Here is a 22,602-nt window from a genome sequence, read left to right as displayed (position 1 = left end):
CACGGGAGCTTTCTCAAAGAACATGGGCTTGAGACTTCCTGAGTAAGGAGCATGTCTGTAAAAACATACTTTTTAACTGTAGTACTAGGTTTTTAACCTAGAGTATAGACTGAGCTACATCCACTGCTCATGACATTTTTCTCAGCTCACAGTATATTGGGACAGCCAATTATTTAAACATATTTGTGACACATAAGTTTTCCTTCTTGTTTTTCAATACTTATTTCTCCTCATTTTTGACATGGAGTGTGTCCTGGGCTAGGTGTGGTGGCTCATGTCTTTTAAGCTCAGCATTCAGGACTCAGATGCAGGCAAACCTATGAGTTTGAGGCCAGCTTGGTTTATATTCAGAGATCCAAGCAAGTCAAGGATACATAGTGAAACCCTGTCTCAAAAACGAAACAAAGTATGCAATCAATCAAAAACTACCATGGCTAACATCACTAATAACAACCAGCCAATCAACCAACCAAGCAACCATCTAACCAAACAAACAAAAAACCAAAACCCAGCATGTCCTCCACTGATCTGGACCTTCTCCTGAACTCCACTCTCCAGTTGTTGTCCCCCGCCCATCTCATTTCTAGCTTGTCTATCCTGGAACTGTCTCAGGCTTCTAACTTTGGAATTATCTTCAGTTCTTCTCTTTTCATAAAAGTACATTCAACCTGTCATTAAGCTTTAGCGACTACCACCACATAACATTCAGAGGCCAGAGACTTCCTACCACTATGCCCACTGTGGTCGGAGTCTCTTTCGTCTTTCTTAATTATTCTCTCTTTCACCTCTTTTCTCCTTTAGAGATTCATAACAATTACAACAGATAAATATTATTTTTGCTAGTCAGATTAGATACATTTGCTTCTAACATATTCCAATTTCACTTAAATAAAAGTCAGAATTTTATATAGGATACAATAACCTTTTTTACAAAACTTTTTATATATAAAAATATATACATGATATATATTTATAAATATACATAATATTTTCATATACATACATAATGTACCAGTAAAACATAACAAAGCCATAGCATGCTAAGAAATTGACTGGGCATAATCAGCTAATAATTAACACAATATATCATTATGTTTTTAACACTAATAGTTTTATGTAATAATAATGTCACAAAAAGGGGAATAGATCCATTTAGGAAGAATGTTTCTTTACATCATTGTAATAAGTAGGAGGCTGATTTTTTTGTTAAGATTGTAAAATTGATAAAAGTCATTGGAATTTTCCATAAGATTAGACAACTGCCCTCAAGGCAAGAAAGATGTAAATGAGTCATGCATGTACCACAAAAGAAGAGTCACAGAACACACAGCAAACAAGTAAAATAGCAGGTGCAAACATAACTGTATAAACAGTGCCATTCCGTCTGAATAGAGCAGAGCTTGTCAAAATGTGATTAAAAGACATGACACAATCTTCTATTGTCTACAAAACACAGACATTGGACTCAGAAGATAAAACAGACTGAGATTAACAGATGATGTCATCCAAACAGTGACTACATGAGAACTGGAATAACTTTAATGATATCAGACAAACCTGACATTTTTGGAGACATGGTTTCCCGATGTAGCCCAGGATAGCCACAAACTAGTAATCTGCCTGCTCCAGCCATCTGACTGTTATGTTCACAACCATTTTCACTGCAAAACAGTCTTTTAAAACAAAATAGTAGCCGGACTCTGATGGTACATGCCTTAAATCCCAGCACTCAGGAGACAGAGGCAGGTGGATCTCTGTGAGTTCGAATCCAGCCTGGTCTAGCAAGTTCCAGGACAGCTAGGGCTGTTGCACAGAGAAGCCTTGTCTTGAAAAACCAGCACAAAGAAACAAACAGACAGACAAACAAAACAAAAAAGCAAAATAGTGTTAATGAATAAAGACAAATATTTCCTAATGACTGAACGACCAGTGTCTCAGGACTGTGTAATAACTATAAATGTGCATCCAATAGAAGAGCACTGCAGTATGAGAGCAAAGGTTCGGTTTACAGCCCTAAGGTGAGAGCTTGCTTAGTGCAATGAGGTTCTAAGTCGATCCTTAGAATTGAAAAGTATGACAGCAAACAAAGGGAATTCAACTGTAGTAATTGGAGCTGGACATGGTGGCTCATGCCTGTGATATCAGCCCTTTTGTGACTGAGGCAGGTGAGTTTCTGTGAGTTTTAAGCCAGCCTGGGTTAGATAGTGAGTTCCAGGACACTAAGCTGCAGAATGAGACCCCGTCTCAGAACTGTGCCTTTCCCACCTGCCAGTACAAAAACTCGAATACTCCACTCTCAGTGGTGGATGAACTGAAGTGGTACAAGAAATGCTTGCTCAAAGAACACTATCAATCCGCTAGATTGAACAAGGACCTCTGAATACTCAACTGCAACAGTATATTCCTCCTCAAAACAGGAAACAGTGTCTAGGACAGTGTATGTGCTGGTTCATTAAAAAGTCAGTAGGTTTAAAACAGAAATAATACCAAGTGCATTAGCTAATCACAGTGGATCGAGACTCAAAATCAATAGCAGAAAAATGCTTTTTGGAAATTCACAAATACGTGAAAATTAAACAACACTTTCCTTGCATAATATGCCCAGGAAGAAATCAATACAGGAATAAACCACATTTGATATGAATGAAAACAAAGACAATAACCCAAATTTATGAAAAGCAATAGATGATTGGCAAGATAAACGATTTCTCTTTGGTGGTAATAAAAGCACCAAAATATAAAACTATAATATTGTTGAATATCTATGTGAATATAATAAAAACATTGACTGGTACAGTTGCATGAGTGAATAACATATGCAAATTATATTTTAATAAAGTAGTTAACGTTTAAGTTTTCCTATGCTTACTGTTTTAGGGTTTTATTGCTGTGAAAAGACACCATGACCATGGAAACTCTTATAAAGGAAAACATTTAATTGGGGCTGGCTTACAGTTCAGAGGTTTAGTCCACTATCTTCATGGTGGGAAGCATGGCAGCATGTAGGCAGACATGGTACTGGAGAGGTAGCTGAGAGTTCTACACCCAGATCCTCAGGAAGCAGGAAGAGAGAGTGACATTGGGTCTAGCATGGACATTTGAGACCCCCAAATCCCACCCCCTCATGATGCACTTCCTCCAACAAGGCTACATCTGTTCTAACAAGGACACACCTCCACTAATATCACTCCCTAGGAGACTGTGGGGTCACTTTCTTTCAAACCTCCGTACCTACATCCACCTGGGGATTTGTTGTAACATGGCTTCTGGTTGTAGATCCAGGACAAGGCCTGAGGTTCCGCACATCCAAGAAGCCTGTGCTATGTGATGCAGGATTGCTAGCCAGAGTGAGACTTAAGGGAGGCCCATGACATCAGAGTTATTCTTCCTTCTGACCTGATCTACTGACTCCTTGGTAAATGTCACCCTATCTTGGTCCTTGACTGTCCCTGCTCACCTTTCCTTCTTCTTGCCCTGAAATGTACTCCTCATACCTGCTCCCCATACATGCACGGCCTAACTACCTCCTTCAAATTTCTGCTCAATCCTTCCTTTTTACTTTAAGAGATTTCCTAGTCACTCTACAGAAATTACCACCCTGTCCTACTCCCCCCCCATTATCTTGTTTGTTTGCTATCCGTTCCTTAATGCATAGAAAAACTTAAACACGATATTAATCCATGTGCTTATGAGATTTACCATGGTACCCTCTCCTATTACAACACAAACATCACGAGAGCATGGATTTTTTATTTTTAGCTTGCTGTTTTATTGATGTTCAGAATAGTGACTAATGCAGAGTAAGTGACCAGAAAATATTTATCAAATAAATAATTGAAAATAAAAGAATAAGTTCTGTAGGTGTACATAGTAAATGAATGGTACAAGGCATACAGGAGGGAAGGGCCCCCTCTTCAGGTGGGAATCAGATGAATGTGAAGGCAAAGGGTTAACAGTCACTCGCACATAGCCCAAAAATCTGCCCCTCCAGCTGCTCTGGCTTCTTGACTGTTGTAACTCACTCATCCTATATGATGCTACTCAAGGGATAAGAAATACTATATTATCGGTTCTCTCATACTGTTTGCAATATATAAGATATTTCTGCAGTTTGACACTGGTCTGATGGTTTCATCTCTGAATATCCACTTATATGTCTGTAAATTCATTTCCATAAGATTCAAAAGTAGGTCATCATTTTTTATCTTCCAAAACCTCATATTTTAAGAGTGAATGTGAAAATCTTAAACAAGATGCTCCTTCTTGGCTTATTTCTTCTTTGTATCCTGTTGATGTATTTGCATGCTGTAGATATCTGTGCAGAAGGAACTTTCCAGATACTGGGTTACATTTTGTTTTCCTCTGTAAAGGGTCTGATTCATTTTTACATTGTACCAAAAGATGCCACTGAAGCAAAATCCAGATATAACGCTGAGAAATAGGCTTGCATTTGTCTTATGTAGTTCTCACTGTCCATCCATGGCTGGTCTCTCTACATTTTCCATCATGGACCACAGTTTCTGGTAAGTGGCCCTGTGCTGGTTAGACTTTTTTGTCCCTTGACACAGCTCAGGTCATCTGGAAAAATATCACCATTAAACTGACTCATAAGCTACCCTGCGGTGTATTTTCTTGATGATTGATTTGACTGATGTGGGAAGACCCAGGCCGGTATGGACAGTGTCATCCAGGCAGATTGTCTGGGGTGCTACAGGAAAGCAGGCCGAGTAAGCTCCAGAGAACAAGCCAGTAGGCAGCATTCCTCCAGGGCTTTTGCTTCTGTCTCCAGGTTCCTGCCTTGATTCCTGCCCTGACTTTGCTTCATGATAGACTATAAACTGGAAGATGAAGTAAGCCCCTTCTTCTGCATGGTGTTTATCACAAACTAAGACCGGCCCTCTTCACCTGCCACTCTTTCTAGGGACCCAACTGATGTGAACTGGTAACCGCTTCTCCTGGTCTACCTCTTCACTAGCCCTACTGTGCGTCACCAATTAGTACAGCCCTTATCACAACTTTCCATCTGGCTGGGATCTGGAATATTCCCTCCCAGTTTACTTAGGTTAGTCACAGCTTGTAGAATTTCCTCCCATCTATCTTCATAGTAAGTAAAAATACCCCCAAATTTTAATTTCCTGGGACAGAGAAATCATCCATTCATTTGAAAAAAAAATCAATGTCAGACATTTTCAAATAATGTGCTATAGTACCCTGGAGACTTCACCTGGGTTGTGGACAAGTACACTGGTATTTTTAGGAGTTAATTTTCTGAAGCTGTTCAGTAATATTTATTTAACCTCTCAGAAAGCCATTAAAAGTTATGGAGAGAATAAAAGTTTGAGATAACCCCCCCTTCCATGCTGGCTGACAATACCCATAGCATTCGAATTGGAAGTTAGATCATACAGAGTTGAAAAGCAATGTGAGTCGAAGTCTTCTGTTGTGGATGAAAGTAGCTGAAGTAGCAGTGTTATTTCGTGGCTCTACTCACACAGTGGCCACATGCTTCTTGTCATTTAGTTTCCATGGTTTTAAAAGAGTCTTTCCCAGTAAAAACGATTTTATGAGAGGACTAAATATCTCACAACACTACATTACCTTATAGGATTTAGTTATGCACTTATTTATTTATGTTTGTGTGTACGTGTTTGTATGCACGTGTCTGGACATGTTCATACAGGGGCCAGAAGTCACAATTAGGTATTTTCCTCAATCACCCACTACCTTATTCTTGGAGGCAGAGTCTCTCGCTGATGCTGGTACTTACTGATGCAGCTAGACAGGCGTCCTCCTATTTCTACCTCCCCAGGACTAGAACTGTGATGTGTGCTGCCATGCCTGCTTTTTCTATGGGTTCTAGGGATCAAACACAGGTCCTCACGCTTTGGAAGCAAGCAATTTTCAGACTAGTCCTCTTTCTGGCCCCAAAGGTCTTATTCATGAAGAGATGAGCTCTGCTAATGGCTACAATGATTGTGAGTCACACAGCATCACACAGCGGCTAACATGGTAGGAATGAACTATCCCTACACACTCCAGTGAGCTGAGCATGGTAGGTTGGCATTCCACCTGAAGAGACACTATGAAAAATTAAATGAGTATCACAGATGGGCAAATGGGACTAATAAATTAATATCCCCAGGATAACTTCAAGGTACCTAATAAGTGTCCAATAAATACGTAATGCTTCAATTAATTACTCATATATTAAACATTTTAAAGCCCAGTTTTATCTTAATTGACATAAAGCAAGTCACAGCATGTGGTGCTTCATCTTCAAAAAAAATTTATTGAAAAACCAAGACATTTAATATAATATTTATTTAATATCATTTACTATGTTATTTATAATGTATCTCATTTTTGAGTATTATTAATGATGACTTAAGTAGATAGTATTTATTCTACTGAAATAACTTGTTACATTATTTAGAGTGATTTATTGTGTGTGTTGGGACCAGAAAATGTTTCTGATGAGATTAATTTTTAGTTTCATTATAGAAATAGATGAGATGCGACATGATATATTAGCAAGAGGACTGGAATGTAAATCAAAAGCGCTCAATTCTTAGTCCATCCACTTACAATGCAACATTGAGGAAGCTGTTTGCCTCTGCCGACATTTTAGCATTTTAGCTTTAATCTTTGTAAAAACGGAAACCACAGTGCTGCTTGTCAAGACTTTGGGGTAGCATTTGGACCTTGTAAAGCAAAAGCCCACTCTAAAGTCATAGTTTTATGGAGGTACTTTATCAGCAAAGTGAGATCGAGTATGAATGGCATCTTCCAATTTAACAGAAGATGTGCATCCCTAAACTAAATGTCCCGACATCGTCTTAGGGTTCTATTGCTGTGAAGAGACACCATGACTATGGCAACTCTTAGAAAGGAAAGTATTTAGTTGGGCTGACTTACAGTGCAGAGCTTTATTCCATTATCATGATGGTGGGACATGGTGGTGTGTGTGCAGATACGGTGCTGGAGGGGTGGCTGAGAACGCCACATCCTGATCCTCAGGCAGCAGGAAGAGACAGTGACAGCAGGTCTGGCTTGAGCATTGGAAACCTCAAAACCCAACCCTAGGGACACACTCCCTCTAACTATACATGTTTCTGTCACAGATCTATCTTAGTAGTGAATGGCAAATTTAATGTTTACAAACTTAACTTGGTATGGAGGCAAGAATGATTTAAAAATGGTTTAAATCATTTAATAACGATTTTTAAAAAGACTGATTTTTTTTTTTAGTAAAAACCAAGTAAAAATATGTTCAACTTAAGAGAGTTCACACCCGATCTTAGAGAACATGAAATCATCTTTAATATCTCAGAATAACGATTGCTATTTGGATCCTTTAAGGTAGTTTTGTGTGAGTCTTTGAGCCACTCTGAGTCAGTTTTGTTGATGATTCACGTGTAGCCACACTTGTATTCCTTGGCATGGCTCTGGAATTGCTATGGATAGCGGATGTTGGTGAGTTAGGCTAACATCACACAGCTGTGAGGAAGTGTAGGCATCACAGTGAACTTTGGCACAAGGAGCAGAAGACAAACCATTTTTTTTTTGCCACATTTGCCAACTCCTGCAGTGTGAATGGTCCCACAATGTCCAATTTCAAGCCACCAGTGGTTTATCAAACTGTTCACAATAGTCCTGGAAGTTAAACAGCTGGGCTATCATATGCGCTGGCTCTGGCTAGTGAGAGAACATGAAGGAAGGGAAGAGAGGCTGCCCACATCCACCCTACACCAACAATGAGGGTCAAGAAAGATTACGTACTCACAAGTTCAAATGTCAACCAAACTGACGTAGGAGGCATGAGCTGAATGAGGAATGTCCCTGACAGACTTCTGTGTTTAAACATTTGGTTCCTGGATGGTGGCACTGTTGGCGGAAGTTTTGAAGCCTGTGGGACAGGGAGCCTGGTCAGCAAAGGTCGGTACCTCTAAGAAGGCTTTAGGGGCAAAAGTTTGGCTTCCTTCCTCTGTCTTCTCTGCTTCTGGGTTGACTGAGAGCTGAGGAAGTGGCTCTACCTCATGTTTCTGCCACTCTGAATGCTATTACATCCTCTGCGGCTAAACGGACTCTCTGAAACGATGAGCCCAAGCGGTTCCTCTCATAAGTGGTTTTGGCCAAATATTTCATTATATTGAAAAGGGGTGTACTGTATTCGCTAGTTGCTAGAGGTCAAATCTTTCCTGCACAGCTGCAGAAATCATTCCTCCATTTCCTGTGTGAAGAATCGAGCAAATTCTGTAATGGCTGCTAGGAATTCCAAAAGGAAGCTAAATTCAGTCAACATATGAATGACTTATGGATTGAACAAGTCGGTGGAAGTCGGTACTGGGGCGTTATTAAGTAGAAGACATAAAGCATGAGCTCCAGGAATGTTGACTTGAGCTTCTTTCAAGGAGCTGATGGTCTCACTTCACACTTGTGCTTGAGCACAAGTTTCCTAAGATGATGAGTATGTCCATATGTCTTAGAGATTGTGCTGGGCTGGGAAGGGCGAGCCTGACAAGCCCTTTGGAGAAAACATGGGAAAGGCAACCAAGGCGCTAGAAATTTAGTGTGAGAAGAGCCATTGAGGAACACTGGTCAAGGTCTTCTGTGGGTTCATGAGAACCAGCTCGAGCTGTCCAGGGAACTCTAAAAATCTTACCATTGAAAATATATACCAAGTTCATGATAGAATTCCAAGTATCAGATATTTGATCCAAAACAAGGGCTGATAGAATATTGCCATGTATCATCATCATAGCAAAATACAATTCTTGAAATTCTTACTTTGTTGTTGTGCATATGATATGTGTGGACAGGCACGGACATTCATGTCATGGCACTCGTGGAGGTCAGAGGGCAAATTTGTGGAATCCGTTCTCTCCTTCCACCTCCGGAATCTAACACAGGTCACCAGGCTTTCAAAACCAGTGCCTTTACCCACCGAACCATTTCTTCAGATACCCTAAAATGTAATTTTAGAGCAATTATGAACACTTGAAAAATTTTTTAAGAAATAAATAAGTTATGTTCACACCAAACTGAATGTATAATTGGAAGGATCTTTGCATCCACATCTGCCATGACTATAACAAAGGTTCTGAACCTGTCAATAACCTGCAAACATTTTCTGGGCCATTTTTGCAATCATCCTCCTCCATCTCCTCCATGGCGTCCCTGCTTCTGCATACCAATCCCGTCCCTCGATGACTTCTGGTACATTTTGTCATTCTGGTCAAGTTTGCATTTTTCTGATGCAGCCTGAGCCTTATTTTCTTTTTGTTTCTGGCTTCTTCCCTTTGTTGTAATTATTCTGAGGTCTGTCTATCTTGCTGCCATAACAGTACAGTAGTTCACGCCTTTGTACTGCCGAATAAAAGCAGCATATTCCATAACAATGTATATACAACAATTTTGTGCAAGCCTTTTGGATTATGTTGGACTGTTTTCGATTTTTGTCTGGTACAAATAAAGTTGATTTCACCAATTGTGTTTGGGTCTCTGTGTGGATGTGTTCCTGTCTCTCTTGAATATTAAACACCCTAGGAGAATGGGAGCAGGGCTTTCGTAATATGTTTATGTTTAAGTTTTGAAGGAACCTCAAAATGGCTCACTAAAGTAATAGTCTATTTTATATTCCCACAAGAAGGATGAGAGTTCTGGGTCTCTGTGCTTGCCACACTGTGTATGATTCATATTGTTAATTTTAGCCACGTTAGTTGATGCGCTGTGGCATAGCATTGTGGTTTTAATTTGACTTTCTTAGTAGCTAGCATTGTTAAGTATCTTTCCATGTTCTGTTTTGTTGCCACCTATTATCTTTGACAAAGTGTCAATTCAAATCTTTTGCACATTTTTATAGGCTTGTTTTGCCTCATTGTGAATTTTGAGAGTCACTACCTCCTTGTTCCTTTGCCTTTTAAATTTTTCTTTATCAATTGTACCACAAGGACATGTGCTCAACTATGCTCATAGCAGCATTGTTTGTCATAGCCAGAACCTGGAACAACTTATTCTCAACTGAAGAATGGATAAAGAAAATGTGGTACATTTACACAATAGAATACTACACAGCAGAAAAAAAATAACATCTTGACATTTGCAGGCAAATGGATGGACCTAGAAAATATAATATTGAGTGAGGTAATCCAGACCCAGAAAGACAAATATAATATGTACTCATTCTTAAGTGGCTTTTATACATAAAGAAAAGAAAAACCAGCCTACAATTCACAATCCCAGAAAACCTAGACAACAAAGAGGACCCTAAGAAAGACATACATGGATCTAATCTACATGGGAAGTAGAAAAAGACAAGATCTCCTGAGTAAATTGTGATTGTGGGGATCATGGGAAAGGGTAGAAGGGGAGTGGGGAGGTAGGGATGGGAGTAGAGAAAATATATAGCTCAATGAAAACAATTAAAATTTTTTCTTTATAATGTTTTCCAAATATAATCTTTTTATTTGATAATTAATTTATAGATTTCTTCTTTTAGTCTGCTTACTGCATACATGCCTCAGCCTAGGGAGATGACTCAGTGGGTAAAGCGCTGGCTTAGTGAGCCCAAGAACCTTAGTCCAGATCCCAGAACACATGTTAAAAAGGAAGGGATGGCCGGTCAAGCCTACAGCTGCAGTGCTGGGGGAGGAAACAGGAAGATCCCAAGCCTTGCAGAAAGAACAAGCTCCAGGGCCAGTGAGAGACTCTATCTCTGAAAGTGGGGTGGAGAGTCACTGAGGAAAACACCTGAGGTAGATTTCTGGTATCTACACATATCCTCACAGACAAGCATAACTGCTCACACATGTGGATGCATGCACACCACACACATGTGTACACACACACACATACCTCACATAAATGCTCCTCACATACACACATGTTCCTCACACATACAAACACACATGAATCACACAATGAACCTCTCATACATATACATACATCTCTTATACACCATCACATACCACACACACACACACACACACACACACACACACACACACATACTGAGGTACCATCAAGGTTTTGTTCTCACACAGCTGTTATATCTAGGTTAGTAAACCATTTAGAGGCAATACTTGTATATTGGGCAAGATGAAAGTCGCTGGTTTGTTGCTGACATGACTACCAGTTGTTCCAGCAGTCATCGTTGAAAAGATTCTTTTTCTTTTGGCACTGTCTTGTGGAATACCCCTACTAGATTTTCCATTCTTTCAATAGTTTATTTTTCAGTCTTACTGATCATTGGGATGATGCAGCATGTCCGGAATTCAGGTAGTGTAACTCAGCTTTGTTAGTTTTTTTTATTCTGTAGGCCACATTTGATCTTTCAATTTCTATGTGAACTTTAGACCCATCTTTTTTATTTTTGTTTTGTTTCTCGAGACAGGGTTTCACTGTAGCTTTGGAGCCTGTCTTGAAACTAGCTCTTAAAGACCAGGCTGGCCTCGAACTCACAAAGATCCATCTGCCTCTGCCTCCCAAGTGCTGGGATTAAAAGTGTGTCTCACTACCACCCGGTTTAGACCTGCTTTTTTAAATTTTGTAAACAGGGTCTTTCTATGCATCCCTGACTACCTGAAAACATGCTGTGTCATCCAGAGTAGCCTCAGGCTTTGGGGTCTTCTACCTCCTTTCTCTAGAGTGCTATAATTTGTCCCTTAATTTATCTTTAAAAAAAACCCCTGATGTAATTTTTATTTAAATTCACCAAAATCTCTAAATAAAGTTTAAAAATTGACAATCTTGAGACATCTGACCAATGGGCATGATATTTGGCTCCATTTACTTAGTTCTTTAATTTAGTTCTTTACAGTATCTTGTACTTTTAATGCACAAGACTTGTACATTTTGATCAAATTTATTCCTCCGTATTTCATATTTTTAAATGTCAATTTACGCAAGGATATTGCTCATCCTGGTTCCAATTATTCTAGGCTGTTGCACAGTGAGAGCGAATATTGATTGTGTTTCTAATCATTGCTTCCCATAACTGATTGAGTGTTCTGAGTTTGTGTCTTTCAGATTTGCTAAGTTGCTCATCTTAGTAGCTTTTGTGTAGACCCAGTTGATGACACTGTTACCTCTGAGCTCTGAGTAGAGACAATTTTCCTTCCTTCTTTTAACCTGGTGGCTTTGCTTCTTTCTCTTACATTACTGTACTGGTTGGACCCCCAGCGCAAATGGAAGACAGCCCTGGAGAGTGGGCATCCTTCCATCTTCCTTGTCCTGGGAACCTTGGTTATGAGTATGATCTCAACCATAGGCTGTTTGTGGGCACCTGTCATTGTACCGCAAAAATTCCTTCTGCTTTTGAATTTGCTGATTGTGTGTGTGTGTGTGTGTGTGTGTGTGTGTGTGTGTGTGTGTGTGTGTGTGTGTATGGTGGTGGTTGAAGGTTAGGCTGGACTGAAAGCTGTTTTTACTTTCTGTGTTAAAATTATCACTGGGTTCTTCTCCATCACTACATCATGTAGTGAGTTGCATTGGTTGGTATATCTCATAACCAACCTTGTTTTCCTAACACTTATTCATGGAACCTTACTTTTCTTATGTACCATTGCATTGAATTTATTAAGTTTTTGTTGAACATTTTTGCTATGTGTGCTTATAACGAGTATTTGTATTTTTTAAAATAATATTTTTCTCCTTACTTGGGGATCAGAGCAACACTGTTTTCAGAGAGTAAGTCGGGACATGCCCAGTCCTTCAGGTTTCTTGGAGTTTTTGTGGATGCATAGTTTGTATTAACAGTCCTAAAATATTTGATAAAATCCATGATGCTGTTGTGTGCCTATTTTCTGTTCAGAAAGTATTTTCATTGCAGTTTTGAAATAGCAGTGATACTAGCCATCAACTGTTTTTTCTTGAGTGGGTTTTGGTGGTTTTACCTTTTAGTAAGTACATCCATTACATCTAAGTCAGCCAAACTGTTGCTACATTATCTTACCATTAGGACAATTCTTCTTCAAGCTCTCATTGCCGACATTGCTCATTTGTATCTTCTCTCATTTTCCTTGCTCAGGCAAGGAAGCAACAGGTTTATAAGTATTGTTTCTGATCTTACTTTATTTTCACGATAATAGTCCTTACTCATTAATATTGATTTTATATAGCAATATTTCTTGTTTGGCCTATACTGTGGCTATAGCCACTCAAACTTTGTTTTAATTATCTCTACTGCCATTATTGTTTTATAATCGCTTTTACGCACTTGGCTTGTTTGATGTTCGTCTTGCAAAAAAATACTTTAGCTTTTAAAACATTTAGTCTGTCATTCTCTGCCTTATGATGGGTGTGTCTCGATCATTTACATGTTACTGGTCATATGATTATATTTATTCTACCCTCTTGCTATTTGTTTTTGATTTACCTGTTCTTTGCTTCTTTTTATCTGCTTCCTTTTGCTTTGCGTATTTTTATGACTGCATTTGTGTGGCTTAATTTATGTTAGAACAAACATCCCTTTTCCTACTGTAGTCACCTTTGAAACGATTTTTACACCTTTGCTCCTGTTTATTGACTCCACCCGTGCCATCTAGGCATTGCTTTATAGTTGTGATTATATTTATTTTGCAAACATTATAACAATTTCCTTCTATTACCATTGCTATCTTTATTTTAAACTGTCAACTTTTCTTTGCTTTTTAATTTTTTCCTTAACTATAGTGTGTGTGTGTGTGTGTGTGTGTGTGTGTGTGTGTGTCTGTGTGTCTGTGTGTGTCTCTGTGTGTGTCTGTGTGTGTCTGTGTGTCTGTGTAGGGGGTGCACATGCCAAAGGACAGAGATCAGTTTTGGGTAGCATCCTTTGAAAGGCTGTCCACTTTTTTTGAGATAGGGTCTCTTATGGCTTTGGTCTTACCAAACAGGCTGGATTGGTGGCCAGCAAGCCTCGGGAATCCTACTGTCTGTGCCTTTCTGCCAGGAATACAAACATGGGTGCCATCCTAGCTGTCATTTTTACCTGGATTCTGGGACTCAAACGCAGGTCCTCACACTTGCTAAGCAAGCTCTTTACTGGCTGAGCCATCTCCCGACTGTCAGTTGTCTTTTAAAGGAATGTAGGCAAGAACTGAAAAGGCCCCTGTGTGTGTCCACATATCCTGCTTTTAGAGCTCTTCATTACGTTTCACCAGCCTGGACACCCATTTGCCCTCATTACTCTTCTTCCTGGAACCTTCTTCCAACAGTGCCGCTGACAAAGTCTTTATCTTATCTTCATCTTTAGGGAAGATTTTCTGCGTATGGAATTCTAGGATGAGCTTTCCCCGGCCCCATTTTGTGGTTTATGTCACTGTTCACGGCCTTCCAGCTGCCATTGTTTCTAACAAGAAGCACGCTGCCGGCTGTGCTTTCTTCGTACGTACTGTGTTGTACTTCATAACAACTTAGGCTTTTCTCTTTGCTGCTGCTAAGAACTTATTCTTACGTTGTCATTTCCTTCATGTTTCTTGTCCTTTGTGTGCACTGGGCTTCTTAGGTGTGCAGCTTTATAGTTTTCATTGGTTTTAGAGATAAATCCCGTCAGACTTCAAGATGCTCTCCCTCTCTGTTAGGAGGACTAGAATTATTCATACATCAAACCATTCGAGGTTGTCCATAGCTAATTTTTCTATTCTTTCAAAAGTTCACATTTACTTCTCAATACATTAAAGCAATATAAGGTCTTGATACAGAGCCTGGCTCGGTTCGAACCCATGACCCTTCTGCCTCGGTGCCTCCTGCATACTGGAATTATAGGCTTGTACTACCAGGTCCAGTTTGTTCACATTTCCTCTAGTTTTCCACATTTGTTTTTTAATTTTCAATACTTTTTATTGCTCAATCTTCAAGTTCACTAACCTGAACCATAAACTATAAAACATTTCATTTCTTTTGTCTTATAAATACCATGCCAGTAAAATTTAGACACTGGTACATCTAGTTTGATAAGACAATAGCTTTCTTTTCCTTTATCTTCCAATTACACTTTATATTGGCTTCACGTGCAATTGCAATTCTTGTTGGTTTAATTGGATGTGTGCTTGACCTTCCCACTCCCTTATACTTCTTTCTCTCATGGAGCTTAGTAAACACAAGTAGTTTGCTTACCTTGGTTCATGGGCTCTTATATGTACAGTGCTCTGATTGTCCCGATAACATCTCGAAATGATGTAAAGCCATGCCTTAATAATTGGTAAGACTTCTCTAGACAAGAAAGATGTCACAACACTAAATCTCTTAAAGATCCAGAAATGAGAATGCTGAATGGGTATTTCTTTTAAGTTTAGCAGTCATTTGCAAAAGGTCTTGTAGAGGCAGGTACTACACTTCAGCCAGAAATAGACAGTTTGGGCGTCAGAGTGGGGCTCTTATGATGTAGTGCGCTAAGATGAGTACTTGACCCATGCAGTAATCTGAGTCCATCGTGGGGAGAGCTGTGCACCTAAAACTATTTTTAATCTTCTGGTGGAATCTTTGCTTTGCTTTCAGTATTCACTATGTTTTTAGAAGATTTTTCTGGGTTCATTGGCAGAGTCAGTGGGAACCACGTTGATTCCTTGATGCCTGTTACTTGTATTGTAAGAGGAAGAAACCCCTATGTTCAGCTAGTCCGGATTTATCCCATGCTTTTTCAGACCCAGGCCAGCTGGCCTTGGTGAGTTCCCGATAGAACATCCCCATTGTCTCAGTGTGTGGGTGCACCCCTCGCGGTCCGGACTAGCTGAACATAGAGGACAATGAGGAATACTGAGAACTCAGGAACAGTCGCAGTGGGTTTTTGATCCTACTGCACATACTGGCTTTGGGGGAGCCTAGGCAGTTTGGATGCTCACCTTTGGAGACCTGGATAGAGGTGGGCGGTCCTTGGGCTTCCCACAGGTCGGGGAACCCTGATTGCTCTTGGAGCAGATGAGGGAGGGTGACTTGATCGGGGGAGGGGGAGGGAAATGGGAGGCGGTTGAGGGGAGGAGGCAGAAATCCTTAATAAATAAATAAATAAATAAAAAGAGGAAGAAACCCCAGAGGAAGGTAAATTTCAGCTACAAAGGAGTTCTGTGGTTGACTACACCCCTGCCTGTCAGAAATCCTTCCGTTTAGAGATAACCTTGGGGAGACTTCATTTCCTTCTCATGGGTTATGGACTCATTCTACCAGGAAAAACTTACACAACTTTTTCCCCACACACTCACCAACACATTCTCTCTCTCTCTCTCTCTCTCTCTCTCTCTCTCTCTCTCTCTCTCTCTCTCTCTCTCTCTCACTGTTGCACGGCTTTGATCTTAAATGGCTGGCAACCTGATGGCTGAGAGACGAATGGAAAGAAAACTCAAGGTGTTTTTTTTCTCAACTCAGAGAGATATTTGCATTTCAAATGAACACTCTTAAAGATGAAACAGCATTCTGTGTGTTAGGAATTAATACTTAATGGTGGAATTGAGAGAGATCTAAGGGGACTGGGATTTTTGGCCCCCGCCTATCTTATCAGACTGTGTCACTGTCTTTAGCTTTTTATGCCTGTATTCAGCTTTCTCACCATAGCCCAGTCTGGGCTTTTAATGTGTTGCAGAAAATTAAAACCTGATGATTACGAGTGTGTGTGTATGTGTGTGTGTGTAGTGTGTGTGTATGACCATATATGTAGGGGGTTCTAACTACAAATTTCTATGTGAAGCTATTAACAGAATCCAAACTATATGTTCATGATCAGCATTCAGAAAGTATTTAAGTATTTATCTGTCGTTGAGTTAAAGTTAATATAAGATTGCTTTGTGTATGTGTGTGAGAGAGAAACAGAGATAGACAGAGAAAAGGAGACACACAGAGAACATGTTCACTGGTTGTAATGTGAAACTCGATGTATGAGATTTGCAGTATATATATATTCTTAAACCAGCATAATAATAATAATAATAATACCTAATTTCAAGCTGTATGTTCCTCCATGCTTAGGAGTGAGCATGATATTTAGTTATTTCTGCTGATTTCAGGGCTAAAATGAGGAGATTTTCAAAGTGTCTCCAGAATGGTCCATGTGAGACTTTCTTATCTAATCTCATTGCTATTCAATTCCCAGGTATTCTGAGGATGACTACATTCAGATCATCACTAACATAAAGAATTGCCCATGGAGACGGCACGCAGAAGAATATGAAAATTTCAGGTAAAAAATTTTCATAAATAATATGAGTGAAAAAACACATCATTTGATTTTTCCAGAATAAAAGCATCATGTTGTTAAAAAGAAAAGTGAGAGGGACTAAGGGGAACCCAGAAGAGCTGAACTCTACAGTCTTTGGATACTGTGGTATTCTATTCCCATAGCTGATGCAGGCATTTACAATTTTGCTACTGGAATTAACTCCAAAGAAATCAGAGTTCAAAAGAAAGTTTTTTTTTTATTATGCCATTTACTGTGGATTAGATTGATGTCCGTTCTCTGTGTCATTTCTACTTGCTCAATATTTATTTTGTAAATAAAATGTTATAGTATTAGGGGATTCTGGGAAGCATAAAAGGAAGAGAATTGCCCATGAGCTCATCGCTTTAGAACAAAAACTGGACTGAGGAGATAGTTCAGGGTTTAAAGGACTTGCTGTGTAAGCATGAAGACCTGTGTTTAAATCCCCAGAACTCACATAAGAATCAGGGCATGGTCCTGTATACTAGTATCCCCAATGCTGTGCAGAGTGGAGACAGGAAGATCACTGGACTTGCTGGCCACCATACTAGCTCCAAGTTCAGTGAGAGACCCCGTCTCAAGGGAATAAGATGAAGAACAATAGAGTTGGGCACTAAGCATCCTCCTCTGGCCTCCACATTCATACACACTCAAAAGTTAACACACCACATACTTATACACCAAACATACACTTAAACTTAAATAAATTGAAGACTAATAATGTTTTTTTTTTTACTTTCTACATATCATCTTCTATTTTTTTCCTCTAGTTTTTATACCACAAGCAGCATTCGGGGGCCCGAATTTCTCCAGCTATTAACCCACTGAAGTGCCATCAATTTGGCAAAATAATGCTGCCAGGCCACCATTCGAGAGCCCTCAGCAGGATGGATGTATCAGCTTATCCCTGTACCTCTTGCACTAAGACAGTGACAGGAAGATTGTCACAAGTTCTAGATCTACATAGCGGGTCCTAGGCATAGCAAGAACTTTTTCATCCAGTCAGTCCAATCATCAATCAATCAATCAATCAATCAATAGACTAATCAACCAGTTATTTTACTTCTAATGCTGTTACATTTACAGCTAGGTCATTTGTCTCTTTGTGCTTTCCCAGTCGTGATTATTCTAGTGTGTTGGGTTGGTTTATTGCCTATACCCCTAGTCTTTGCTCTGCATTCGGCACAGCATTTGGCCTGTGCTAAACTGTTTTTATCACCTGATCTGGAGGCTTGGCTTTCTTTGCCTGTAAGGCAACAGTCTCCATTAAACAGTATGTCTTTCTTATCACCAAGACTGCGCTCTCCTTTTCATGGGAAGGCTGTCCCCCTTGCCTGTGTGTGCTAGGCTCTACCTCTCCCTGCTTCCTTCATTGTGCTCTGAGTGGAAACCCAGTAAGAGAAAATGTCCAGTTAGTCTCCATTGGGCAAAAGAGTAACTTTTTGACTAAGTCACAGCACAACATGAGTCTCTCCTCTGTTGGATAGACATGTGGATGCCAGGGCTTCCTATCGGACCCCGGCTCACATTGGTCTCCCTTCAGCTGTGGTTTCATAAGGCATGCTCTCCCCAAATGTGCATGTTGAGTGCTAGGTTCCCAGTGCCGTTGCTGCTTGGGGAAGGGAGGGAAGATTCCAGAAAGTTCAGGAGTCAGGACATGGTTGGGAAAACTAGGTCAACAGGTCACATATCTTTCAGGGTTTACCTAGTCTCTGGTCCTTTTCCTCTGCTTCTCAAGAGCCATGAGGTGATGAAGTATTTCTACTGCATGATTCAGCTGCAAACATGATCCTTTGATCAAATCCTCTGTGACTGTGAGCCCTCCAAAATAAGAAAAACATAAAAATGAGAATTCTTCACTTTAAAGTGTTTGTCAGGTATTTTATTCATAGCTACACAGAAGTAAATCATACACACTCAGATAGGGATTCCAGTTCAACTGTTTGAGCTCAAAGATATTTTGTCTTGTGCTGTGTAGCTCAGGACCAGACTTGACACCTTATAGAGAACTGTACCATCATAAGCTAAGCCAAGTGAGTGGAAAGAGAGTTAGATTTTAAGAGACCTCTATAGAAGACAGGGTGGACAAGAGACGAAGAGGAGACACCTGGCCTGAGCTATTGAAGATCAGTCTAAGCTTCTTAGCTAAAAGACAAGGAAAGTGTCTGCAGTAATCAAGGTCGGGCTTTGAGTTTCTTTGCTTCTGGCCATGGATTCAACATAAGCCTCCTGAGAGTAAGGCAAGAAGAGCAAGGTGCATGGGCCACCTGTGTGAGGCACCGAAAGCCACGGAGGGAGGAAAGGCAGGGTCGGAGAGCAAAGGAGGAGGGAGCCCAGCCTCTGGGGATGCTCATCCTCACAAGATACTTGCTGAATGTCAATGGGCCAAGAGGCAGAGAAGTTAAGCAGAGCTTCCAGAATCCCTTGGAAAGACCAGTTCTCAAAAGGACTGGGGCCTAAATTAGAATGATTTCCATTCTCGGCTGGATTTAGGGAGATCTGCCCTTAGCCCGGATAACTAATGGAAACAGAAACTAAATCTTCTCTGAAAGAAAAGAGGGTTATTCAGAGACTGAAATTGACTTTGCGTGTTCTCACACACAATCTGACACAATTAAAATAATATTTTATATTCAAGATATGACTCTTATCCTCTTCCTTTTGAAGATAAAGCCTATATAACTGACTATGTAATCAAGGATGACCTTGGTCTCCTGATCTTCCTGCCTCCACCTCCGGAGTGCTGGGTTTACTGGTGTGCACAACCACCATATTGTGTTTATGTGGTACAGGATTTTGAACCTGGGGTTTCATGCATACCAGCTAAGAATTCTACAAACTGAGCTACATCCTCATCCCCCACTTAAACACAAATCAGCAGTCTCTTTAAAGCTAAAGTTGCACGATGAGCATCCCTGCTGTATATTATGATGGATGGGAACTATATGATAGATGGTACCATTTTGCCTTAGTACCATTTTCACATAAAGAGTGAATCAGTAACCATGGTGATTACCCAGCAGCCTATCCATCCATCCCTTCAGGGCCAGTTGAAGTAAACATCTGGGGCTAAACACTTATTGTTTGTTGCAATTCAAGAGGATAGTTGCAGTGACATTTATTCATTTGCTTGAATATGTATTATATTATAATGCTTATTTTATGGACATATTTGTTAGCTAAATGATGCAAACCCTCAACAGAAGTTCGTGCAATTAAATTATAATAACCAAATCTTGGAGCTTCTGCCTATTTATAAATCTGGCCTTATAGAACACCCCCTGTTATTATAGATGTCAAGTAGCTAAATAGCTTTCCATCCGATTTATTTATAGCATTTTATGTCAAACTGAAGAATAAAATGTATGGTTTAAAAAGGCAATAACATTCTTTTAGCAGCCATTACAAAAGTGACGTTAAATTCTCAAAAATATGAGCAAGTGAATATATAATAAAATCTATCTGAAACCCAATTGTTGAAACTTTCTAAGGTTGACTCCTGGGGACTATTTAAAATTTATAGGATTTCTATGGTCAAATGAGCTAAAAATATAAGAGCTTAAAAGTCTTTTTCCCCCTCTTAAATAAATATGCTAGGAAGAGGGCTACAATTTATTCACCCACAAATATTCCTTTGGACTTACTATGTCAGTATGTACAGTAGCCTTTTTTTACTACCTAGTACAGTATTGTGTACAGAGAAGGCCTCAATAAATAGCTAAATGAAGGGATCCATGAAAATTAATCAAGAAAAATGCAGTTTCTTTATTAACCTCAAAGAATTTTTGGTTAGTTCAGGAAGAAAAATAAGCAAACAAATATAATGTAAATTTAATTACGACCTAATGTCAGAAAGATTACCTTAGATAAATGCTATGATGACCCAGGCCAGATCACTGTAAGAGGAATTTCTTGAAATGTTTTCTAGAAGGAAACAGAACTTGAGTATTAGCTCTGAGGGTGGATAGAAAGGGACACAGGGACCAGTGTGGGAAGGAGGAGGCCAGGAATTAATTTCAGGTCTGTCTGGGTGGGAGCTATAAACTTGTACTTGGTATAAAGAGATGCTTGTAGGCAGAGTGGGGAGGGCTTGAGGATGCCCAGGGCACTGATTACTAGAGGAAAGTCCCTGGGTGTCCTCTGGACACAAAGGACCAATAGAGATATTCCTAGCAGGAGTTCCACAACAGATTTATGGCATTGGGGAAAGTACTCAGTCAGCACACCATTGTGTGAGTTGGGGTGTCAAGTGGGAGTGTGGAGTCCGAATAGTGAGGGGCTGCTTATAGACGGTGACCACAGGAGAATGGGGATGTGAAATGTAATGGTGCCCACTTGACTGAGCTCTCTGGGCATGGCCTGTTTTATCTTGTGTCTCCAGTACTCTGCCATATGAATCTGTGTGGTTGAAAGTCAGTTCTATAATCAAAGGAGAAGAAAGATAAAGTTAAATATGAAAGTTTAGATCTGAGTGTTTGGGAAAATCTTGATGCTACTGACCAAAACAGCTTTCAAAAGAAAAATGCTTTTTGAGAAAAGAAACCCTTCTTGGACACGCTGTGTTTGACCTGGGAGAAGTAGGCATAGAAGACCTTTCTTTATTCTGGAAATATATTGAAGCTAAGAGAAAGTGTGCTCTCCAAGTCAAAAAAAACAAGTGGAGGAAAGTCCCTCTTTTCATCAGATTCTCTTTTTAGCTATGATATTTTTTCTTCTTTTATAGATGCCTAATCTTTACTCATTCAGCATTTAATTGTGAGCCTGAGAACTTTGAAGCCTGGTATTGGTATCACTTCTTTCTTTTAGATTTTACCTGGTAGGGCTGGAAAGATGGCTCAGCAGTTAAGATCATTGCCTGCTCTTCCAAAGGTCCTGAGTTCAATTCCCAGCAACCACATGGTGGCTCACAACTATCTGTAATAAGATCTGTTGCCCTCTTCTGGCATACACACAGACAAAATATTATATACATAATAAATAAATAAATTTTTTTAAAAAAGATTTTACGTGGTAATGGGAAGTTTTAATAGGAAAGGTTCTTTATAAAATATCCATATGATTGGTTTCCTGAAACCTTTAATCCCAGCACTCAGGAAGCATAGGCAGTTTCCAGGCCAACCTGGTCTACACAGCAAGTCTCAGACCAGCCTATCTGAAAACTAAGAACCATGATTATTGAATTATCCTAGCATAATTAGATTCCTTCCCAGTGGATTGAAGCATTCTAAGTACCCCTTTGCTTTGGAGATTCTCTCTGCTGTGGGATTTGACTGTTTATTGCCCCTTGCGTATAGACAGAACACATCCATTTCCTCTTTCCTCCTTCCTCCTCCAGAGAGTCAACATTGTACCTGTAGATCATTCTTATTGAATCTAGCTAAAGTTTTAAACAAGAGTTAAAGATACTATGTGTCCCTTTTCTCTTAACCTCCAACTTG

General features: G+C 39.8%; 1 protein-coding gene across 1 annotated transcript in view; it reads left to right on the top strand.

The window, feature by feature from the left end:
• Window positions 1-22,602, top strand: part of St8sia6 (ST8 alpha-N-acetyl-neuraminide alpha-2,8-sialyltransferase 6) — a 138,689-nt gene that overhangs the window by 77,249 nt on the left and 38,838 nt on the right. Inside the window, exon 4 of the mRNA XM_075970529.1 lies at window positions 17,060-17,146. Coding sequence (XP_075826644.1) covers window positions 17,060-17,146 — 87 coding nt within the window. The remainder of the gene's footprint in view (window positions 1-17,059; window positions 17,147-22,602) is intronic.

Source organism: Microtus pennsylvanicus, chromosome 4, assembly GCF_037038515.1.
Source record: "Microtus pennsylvanicus isolate mMicPen1 chromosome 4, mMicPen1.hap1, whole genome shotgun sequence".
Taxonomy (NCBI): domain Eukaryota; kingdom Metazoa; phylum Chordata; class Mammalia; order Rodentia; family Cricetidae; genus Microtus; species Microtus pennsylvanicus.
This window is presented reverse-complemented; position numbering and strand designations above follow the sequence as displayed.